We start from the raw sequence: 10247 nt of genomic DNA on the forward strand, positions 1-10247 counted from the left end.
ATCTCCCAATACATTTTACACATTATGATAATAAGGATCCATTCGATCCTGTTGAAATTCTTGCGTGTTTACTACTATTTTCCAAGCACTTTTTGAAATCAGTTATATAGGGGAGATGGTTACACATTTGATATAAAATTCTTAGACGTCTTTTATCGGGTTGGTCTTCTAAAAAAAGGAGTTTTTTGTTGACCTCTATAACCTAGAATTTAGACCTGATACATTTTTATAGATTTCTATCTTGTATCCACATTATATGTGCTAGTATTTTTTTCACAACATTAATGAATGTTTTCAATTTACCTCTCGATTGACGGGTTTCCTCATTCACAGAAAACTAGCTACATAGTACAGAGGCATTGCTAAATTTACTGTAATATCATTATTATTTGGATCTCCTGGCATTAAGCGTTTCATCCATTTAGGAAACCTAAGTATCATGGGTCATAATTGATAAAATATTTTTTCTCGCAGCATAGCTTCCATTGTGCGCGAAAAAGTTTTTTGTGGCAAGCGATGAACACAATTTTAAATAAAGTACTTCGTGCAATTTCTTTGTAATATGGCTAAAATGTTGCCAAACAAATCAGCAGAAATAAATTTACACTACCAATATGAAGCCATCAGTGGATGCGGAAACCACTGACATGACAAAACAGTCCAATATGAATGTGTACATACGCATTTATATATTTTAATGATTATTGCATAAAACAGAATTTGTGATTTGAGAATCTTATTAGTATATTTGAAATTTGAAGTCCACTCCCAACGATAAATTCTAATCTGCACAAGCGATCGTAGGAAAGGTAATAGCATCGTTAAACTGTTTTATAAATAAAAACATTCAATCCTCTACCGTTAATCTAGTAAAAGCAACTAAAAACAAGGTGGTACTAAAATATATGTGCTAAAGATAATATATATTTATGTGTACAAATATATATTTGTATATATATATATATATATATTTTAGTACCACCTTGTTATATATATATATATTTTAGTACCACCTTGTTATATATATATATATATATATATATATATATATATATAATTTATGCCCGATTTCTAGCAAATATTATGCCCAAACTCCTTGCAGCGTCCATCTTCAATTAAAATTGTCGGTCCTATACTTATACGCGCTTATAATATAGTATAAACTGCGAATGCCAAGACTTATTCGTGAATTCTTTCTGTGTTTTTATGTGTCATTGCAGTCTTATTCTCAAAACGATAATTATTTCAATGAAATTGATGCCTTATCCTATAATAGCCGACCAATTAGTAGCACTTTACATAGTTATAGCAATTATGATCGTGGTGTTGCGAAAACTTTCTTCCACACATACGATAATGCGCAATACAGCAAGCAGTGTTCGTCGACCAGTAACGGAGTTAATTACAAGAAACCATTTCTCGTACCTATGACAGTGGCTAATAATAGGAAAACCTTTGAAAAATATAATACTATGAATGTCCAGTCTGTAATGGCTACAGATAATTTAATGTTTCACCATAATGCCTATCCTCAGGAAGACAGCAATACCAAGAATACAATTTTGACCAATAACGATGACGATGGTGGAAGTGGAATGAAGAACGATGATGAATACGAATGTAACGACCATTGGAGACTTGTCAACAGTGACACCCAAGGCGAATTGGGTCACATGTTGAAAACTCTGCCTGAGATGGCGCCGGAGCAGCCACACAGCAGTGTTACTTGGGATGGTATGTACAATAGACCACCGATAAACTTCGACGGTGAAGGTGCCAATCTGCCTTCAATATCAGAAGTTGATGTAGGTATTGACAAAACGAATCCTGCTTGGGGCAAAGACTATGACAATATGCATAAGAAGTCTATAATACCACCCTACGACGTTAGTGATGAGTCTGGTTCTTATGGGGTCACGACTGTGTGTGGCAGTAGCATTCGCAGTGCGAATAAGTTTTTGCCGGTGGTGCCTTTGCGTGCATTGTCACGGCCCCAAGTAAATGCTTGTATTAATTTAAAGCGCCAATTATTTGAAGATACCTCAAATGAAACGACTGCAAGGAAAGACACCGCGACGACATTAGCGACAATAAACAACCAGTACAATTATTATGGCGACACAGCTCATATCATACACATCAATAGTAGTGCATCCGACTACTCTGATTATTGTCTGACGGAATCACGCCCACAAATGGCTATTCATATGCATCAATCGTCTTTTGATGCTGAATTTAGTTTTTCCAGCGACTGTACGTCTATCTGTAGCGACTCAACCGCATCCACCACAACAACAAATATCGCACCACATAAACTGCATGGACTACAACAGCGTCGATTTTCGATTATACAAGCTATGACGACTGCTTCTGTAATAGCTAGCGGCGAGACTCGTATGTCGCCACATCAATTAAGTAAAAAGTTAGGAGGGGCGTCTAAGAGTCTTAAGACAAGCGCCAGCCATTCCATCGATCAGATATATTCAACAAAAGATGATAACCGAGAGACCAAAAGCTACATATGCGAAAATACCGATTTACCTCTAATGGTCGCTTCCAGAAGTTTAGGCAATACCACTGCTTTTTCATCAGTAACCTTAGCTACATCAACGTCTATACTGTTGTCGTCGTCATCTCCGATAGTTGCATCGCAGACGCCAATGTCAACAAAGGTTACGGCGGTGCCAACATTAAATACAATCGCTAAAAAATTACCCAAACGTCTGCCAGTTGCCCCAATAACTACGACGACCCGGTATCCCAGCTTGGGTAAACACTTACCACAACCACCAACATTCTTACTGGATTCATCTTCGTGCTTTAGTAAAGATGATAGAGTACCTATTACAATTTCTACGGCGCAAAGCTTAAATTCAACATTGACACATACAATCACCAGTACCCGAACAAAAACAGCGGAAACGCCTGAAGTTATCAATACGTTACCGTTCATGTTACCCACAACATCGCTAACATCATTATCATCATCATCAACATCTGTACCACTAAACTCGACAGCATTAAAACCGACAACAAAACTGGCAGTAGCAACATCATCACAAACAACCATATCACAAGCATCTTCCTCCCCCATTTTGACTACCACGAAAACGATAACAGCGCTGGAAGCAGTTGTTACGACAACGGCATCGTCAGCTAAATCTTTTGATTCAAGTACTCTTCTTTTTAATGGTAACGAAATTAAACGGCTTCACTCCAACAATGAGAGTAGCTATGACTTTAGTAGAGAAACATTTGATAACGATGCAAAAAACAACAACAACAATAATGGAAAAGAATTTTTTGATTTTAAGAAATATAATATAAAATCAGAAGAAACATTAACAATGAAAGAAAACTTTGCGGAGGAATTTATAAGGAATAAAATGTCTACTGTGGCATTTAAATCTACATACCCAGACACAGGGAAAACAGAAAACCTGGCATATAATGACCTCGAGCCATTGAGGGAACCTCCGTCTGCATTAACAACACCACTAACCACAATATCAACTACGACGAACACATCCGATTTCAGTGTAGAGGATGCTTTCGGTGAAAAGAATTATTTAAATTCGTACATATCGTCAACAACATACACGACAAGTAGTAGCAGCAATTTAACATTTCCCTCATTTCTCTCCATTTCGAAACCTGCAGGTTTTCTGGATCCATGTTTTGTTAAAAAATCTGACCCTAATACCATCGAAAGTCACATAAATTTTCAACCGTCATCATCACAATTATCATCGCGTGACGTTAGCATTCACAACAATTCTACTTCTAATATGACTTTAACTGAAGCAGTGTCTACTGAAATAGCAAACATTAGTGACAGTGAAACTACTGTATTGAAAAAAACTTTTGGTGACAGTAATCTCGATCACAGTCTTAATAATGACAACACTGACAGTATTAACAAAAATTCATACTTCAGGAATGATTACACTAAGTACAGTTATAACAGCGCATTCTCAGACGACAACAAAGGAGACACATGTTATACAAGCACCAAACCTCTCACGACTGCGCATACCCCGCCAGTATTACCACTAACATCAGTGGTGTCATTAATTACAGATATAAAGCCCGAGATTACAAATGAATCTTCCATATTACCTCTGATATCATCCTCATCAACGATAGCTTCGCCGTGTTCATTAACATTAGCATCAACCAGAACAGTAACCGTCAATTCGAAATTAGAGGGTCTGTATACTTCAAATAAATCAGATGATTTTATAGAAGAATATACGTTTCCTTCTACGGTAGCTACCATTTTACCCACAATTACAACGTATGTGAGAGTAACAACGGCTGAAAAGTCGCCGCAAGTGAGTCCAATAAGTGCGGCTGAGTCCTCAACTTTGAATAATTCGTGTCCGATAATCACAACCACAAAATGCAGCACTGATGTGATGATTTCATCATCATTAACATCATTGTATACAAATAGTTTGCCTACAACAAATTTCAAGGTATTTGAATCGTTGCCAGTAAGTACAAGCCCTACTCTCAAAAAATCCACACAAAGAACATTAAGCGAACATAGTCCAGTTGTTGACTTTACCACAATAACATATGAAGACTATTTAAAAAGTCTTAATAGTACATGTAGCCACACATCTACTACGTCTACATTTACAACAATCTCGACGACTGTACCGATTGCTACAGATCTACCTGTGTATATTAGCGATACGCTCTTAACATCGTTTGGTGACTATTCTAAAAGTTATTTAAGCATGTACAAGTTAAGTGATCTCGATACTTTTTTACCTACTGAAGCGGAAACAAAACCGCTTGTTATTGATGATCAAAATAACGCATTATCAGACCTAACAGTAGAAGAAAACAAAGCGGAATTTCCGGGCTATGTTCCTGCTGCTACCACCATCGTTTTAAATAATAAAAGCAATGATTATTTAACCTTTGAAACGTTTGATTCTTCATCAGTTGCACCGTACTCAAAAACAAGTGAAGCCCTTTTGACAACAGTAGGTTTTGATAACAGTTTTTATACAAGTTACGATGTAGACTTAAACTTCTTAATGAAATCTGTCACTATCACCAATCAGTCAGAAGTGCAGCAAACAACCAGCGCTGTCACAACGACAATGCCTTTACTTTCAAAATCAAGTGACATACAAAGTTTTCCAGAAGTTAGTGATACAATTTTTAACACTCCGACAGAAAGCAATACTTTGGTTTACGCCGTAAGTTGTGTCACTGACGCAAATTGTAACGCTACTACTAGTGAGATTACCACCGATGTCATTAGACCAGATAGTGACAACAAGCTGTCAGCAATAGCATCAGAAAACGAAGTTACATCATCAAAGTCATCTCCTTCGGATCCACATAAAACTCCTACAGCAACAACAACTTTGGTTGCTGGCAAGGCCTCTAACCTGCTGGATGATTTCTCCAAGGGTTTGAAAGATGGGCTTGACGGACTTGTTATTGGTGGTCGCACAACCAGCAGTAATATTTCTCAAAAACAATCCAGCAGTACAAGGAAGAGCTTCGGTTTCAGTTTTCCTTCGAAATTGGTACCAAACGTTGGTAACCTGTTGAGCGGAGGCAATAAACATATTTCAACAACAGCGGAGACAACGACCTCAAGTACGCTAATAAGTGGATCTACTTTGGAAACATTAGGAATTGAACATATTACGATATCTATGTCGACGGCAGAATCAACGCCTAACAGTTCTGACTTAAAAACAAACTTTTCTAACATACAAATCGCCAAGGAAGAATGCTGTGGTAAGAATAGCCTCACTGTAGATGAAAAATTACTCAACAATAATGTTTGCATCACAACTTATAAAGAAGATAATAGGAAAGTTGAAGACGCTGGGAATTTACACAAAACCCTTCAGTCCTCTACATTTTATCACGTGACGAGCAGTGATGATTATGACAATGCGGGGTTAAAAACATTCGGTCCATCTTTTAAATCGGAAACAAAACTATACGATGCAGACAAAACCTTTGCAAACGCAGAGCACGATGTGAGCTTTGAGGTAAACTATGATAGGAATGGTCATGCAGAGGATCAAAGAGAGGCCGGACCACAATGCATTGATGATAAACAAAGAGTGATCGCGTTCAGCACTCCAAGTACGCTTCCCGTTTCTACAGCGACTACTGAAACGGTGAAAACTGCAAAGAAGACTAAAAATATTTTGTCATCGTTATCACAAGTTGCTTCTCAAATACCTACGCCACCAACTACTAGGACAGCGGTTAGTGTAACAGGATCCAAACCTGCCAGCGGAGGGATGTTTGGCACATTTTTAGGAAAAGCAGCTGCCGCTGTTCAATCAGCCACGCTGGCAGTTAATCAAGGGGCTTCAATTGCAAGCGCGGTTGTACAAAAAGTACCCAACTCTAATAATGTTAAGGGCCAACAACAGAAGCATCAGTTGACACCTAACAAGGAGACGATTCCCGCAACTACTGACAGCACTGAAACCACTGGAACTAGTTGCAAAAGGGAAGTGATTTTAGAACAACAACATGGACGCAGCCCATATTCAATCACCAACAATGATAGTTATGAACACAGTACTCTGAAACTAATAAATTACGAACAAAGTTCAGAATATCAAACATACGACCATCAAAATCAACACCAAATGAAATTGCTCCCAACTGTGCCAGTTGTTACATCCACTGGCAAAAAACTGCCCATTATTAACCCCGCAAAATCGGGCTACTTGATGAAACAACAACCAACAGAAACTTATGACACTGATGAAGAAGATGTGCTCAATACCGACAAAGATGTAGATATCAGGCACGATCTTAACTATGACATTGATAACGAACAACATGAATATAGCATAAGTTCGCAAAAATTAACAGAAGTTTTAGACGACCAAAGGGTCACCAGTCATCTCATTAGTAGCTATTATGAACACGCAAACGGTGGTTATGATTATCGCGACGATTATTTTAACGAAGAGGACGAATACAAATATCTTCAAATTGATGAAAATAACAAAGAGCGGGAAACTCAGAAAATATTAAAAGTTAATAATGGCAACCAATTTTATATATCGCCGAAGGAACAGCCACAACAGCAAAATTCAGTGTATCAAAAATCATTGCAGTACAGTGACGAAGATATGCGTAAGTTGGAAACATCAATTGACTACGTGGATGATATGTACCCCAGTGAGGATAGCGGTAATTACTTAGATGAAAGCTCAAGTGGTAGTGGAATATACCCAAACGCAATAGACAAGATTAATCGTTCTTTAGAAACCCAGAAGCACACAACGCAAACAGAAGATTTAGTTGTGGCCAATCTAACAACCACATTGGCAAATCAATTACAAGCACATCAACAAATCAAAAAGCAAAACAGCATCATTATGGAAGAGGACGAGTTATCGTCAATCGTGCTCAGTGATAAAAGCGGTGTCTCTCCAGCTAAATCTCTCAGTCGCAAGTCCAGTAATATACTATTGATGGATGATGTCGACGAACTTCACAATCTCACAATCTATCCAGGCCATCAGACTTTACAAATTCGCAAAAATAAATTAACCCGTGGTGAAACTGAGGAAGTTGTTAGCGGACACATGCAGATCCCCAAGCGTAAACCGGAGATAACTGCTCGTCAACGATGGCATTGGGCCTTCAACAAAATTATCATTCAACTCAATGTAAGTAAACAATAACCCGTTATCTGTGTTTAATTATTTCATTACATATACCTGTGATATATGAGACATAGATTACATTAGGAACTTTTGCCTACTATGTCTCTTTTATTTTAATATATATAATGATGTGCTTCAACGATTGTGCGCGCCCTTGCACATAAGTATAACAGTTTGTGATAGTGTAAATGTTATCATTGAAAAGAAAACATTTCTTACCTACTTCGAAAACTATATATATAGGGTCTCAATAAGCATGACGGATTAACAAGTGAGTTCGTTGGTGCTGGTTAAACATATTTGGTATACACACTAATATGTAAAAGCAATATTTATTACTTGTAAACTTACTGTGGGGGGAAGTTTATGTTATTTATCAGCTGCCTTCTAAAGCTTTTTTTCATGAGAACGCGAAAGAGATCCTAAAACTAAATCACTATAGTCCATATAGAGTCCATAAGCGAAAGTAAGTGTATATATGAAATGGATAAACTTCCATCATAACAAAGAAAAAAGTTTAAAAAAATTCATTCCCACACAAAATTGGTTGGAATCCTCACAGCACATTGTCCGAGATGCTCGAATTTATTGATTACACTGATTACAGTAGGTGCTTGATGTTGACCAAAACCAGTATGAACTCTATGAGCCGTCTCGTCATATTTTCACCATTTTCCCATTGAATTTTTGCTATTTCAGAGCGTTGCGTGAGAGCGTATCGACCCCTATCAAGAAATCACTAAGATTTATATTGTCAAAGGTCATCACAACGATAGGTGTATTTTGACGGTTCAAAGTGGCTCAAAATTTTGAAAGGCGGATTCATCTCAAATCAAATGATATACCTTTTATCACAAATGGTAAGGTCGGTTCCGCTAACTTTCATATCCCTTTCAATACAAGAGTTTTCATGAAAAGTTAGCTTTTGTACGCTAACAACGTATAATTCTGAGTATTTTATGACGAAAATATGTAGAGAATAAATAAATCTTTAATGAAATAAGTTAACTTTAAATCACGTTGGCTCATGTTTTGGGCGTGTTCCCATGTAAAGATTCTTACGAAAAATATGCCAACAAGGAATCATTTTAAATATCTTACGTTAGGGTTTATTTATTGTATTTTCGTAGAAATATTGGTGAAATGTATTAGACGTGGCTACGACGTTTAAAATTGTTTTAACTCTTCTTTTTGATAACATTCGCATATTTCTGAATCGTGTGTAAGTATGTACATAGGTTTTACATTTAAATTTTAAAAACCTAAGAATCTATTTCAATTTCAATAATAGGTATATATGATAATTCGAAATTTTTGTGTGCAAATATTCTTGCTGCAAGATTAACCAAAATCTTGCAAATGGAAATAAAAACGAATTGTTACGTCAAATTCATCAAAAGTGGTTTGCCTTAGTTTCATATTTTATAGATAAATATTTTGGGAGAATGACTAATATAAAATCCAGATGAATATTCCCAAAAATTCTTTCGTTAGTTCTTAAAAAAATATATATTTAAATTTATTGAATATTTATAAAGTTGTCTGACACAGGAAAGTAGAAATAGCAATATACTTTACGAAAATTTCTGTGTACTTAATTTAGACCCTTATTATACTTCCGCATATACATGTCAATGTGCATTGGTGAACCAACAAAAGCATATATACAGCCAAATCTTTTTGGGTTTTTTTACTTTTTCAACAAAAGTTAACAATTTTGTAGCGAACATTTGTGTAACAATAAGGCCGTATTTGGCACTCTTAGTTTGACTTGGTGTTTTTCAATATGCATACACATTTTTACCTTAAAGCTAAGAAGAGAAAAACGTAGTTAAACAATTCTAATGAGACTGTTTTAAAATTATTAAAATAAATTGGTATCTATTTCTACGCGATGGTGGCGTAGAAAGACGTCATTAAATTAGGTCGAAATAGTAAAACAGTTGCTTTACACAGCCGTATAATCGGCGAACTTTCTATGGAGATAAAAGGGTTGTTTTAGTGTTTAATAATGTTGCCACATAGTTCGTATTGTGGAAGCTTTGATTCGCTGAAAAGAGCTTTATTTGTTTCGTTGATTTCACTTAGTGCACTTTTTGTTCTTTTCAAGGAGCAGTAGTATGGAAACCATATTTATAGTGGAGAACGGGGTTTTATGACGTACAAATTTCTTCGGTGATGTCTAAGCTCATAAGCTCTCTAATTCATTTATTTGTTTATTCGGCTGCCCGTTTAAAGTCGCTGGAATCCAAGTCAGAGTTTACTTTAAACAATTTTTAAACATTACGAAAAAAATCAATTAATCTTCTTGAAAGTTATAAAAAGAAAACGCTACGAATCAAATGCAAAATTGAAACAAAACTTTCGAGTATAATGGAAAAAAAAAATTATTTGACTAAACTGCAAGCGTTCAATTTTCCTGTCAAAAACTAAATAGTTTATAGTTACACATCTGGCGCTCGCTTATAAGGAACAGTTAAAAATAAAACAACGAAATGAAGCTAATTGAAAAACAGAAAATAATTAATAAAAATGAAAATTTAAGTATGTTAGGCACTTAGCCATGTAAAG

At 36.1% G+C, this 10247-nt stretch overlaps 1 protein-coding gene across 4 annotated transcripts in view; it reads left to right on the plus strand.

Annotated features, from left to right (window-relative positions):
• The window catches only part of LOC119643365, a 141506-nt gene that overhangs the window by 7096 nt on the left and 124163 nt on the right, over positions 1-10247 (plus strand). For 3 of the 4 annotated variants that reach the window (XM_038042715.1, XM_038042716.1, XM_038042717.1), the window contains exon 3: positions 1221-7679. In XM_038042715.1, coding sequence (XP_037898643.1) covers positions 1221-7679 — 6459 coding nt within the window. The remainder of the gene's footprint in view (positions 1-1220; positions 7680-10247) is intronic. The other variant, XM_038042718.1, reaches the window with a different exon arrangement.

The sequence above is a fragment of the Glossina fuscipes genome, unplaced genomic scaffold, assembly GCF_014805625.2.
Source record: "Glossina fuscipes isolate IAEA_lab_2018 unplaced genomic scaffold, Yale_Gfus_2 60510, whole genome shotgun sequence".
NCBI classification, from domain to species: domain Eukaryota; kingdom Metazoa; phylum Arthropoda; class Insecta; order Diptera; family Glossinidae; genus Glossina; species Glossina fuscipes.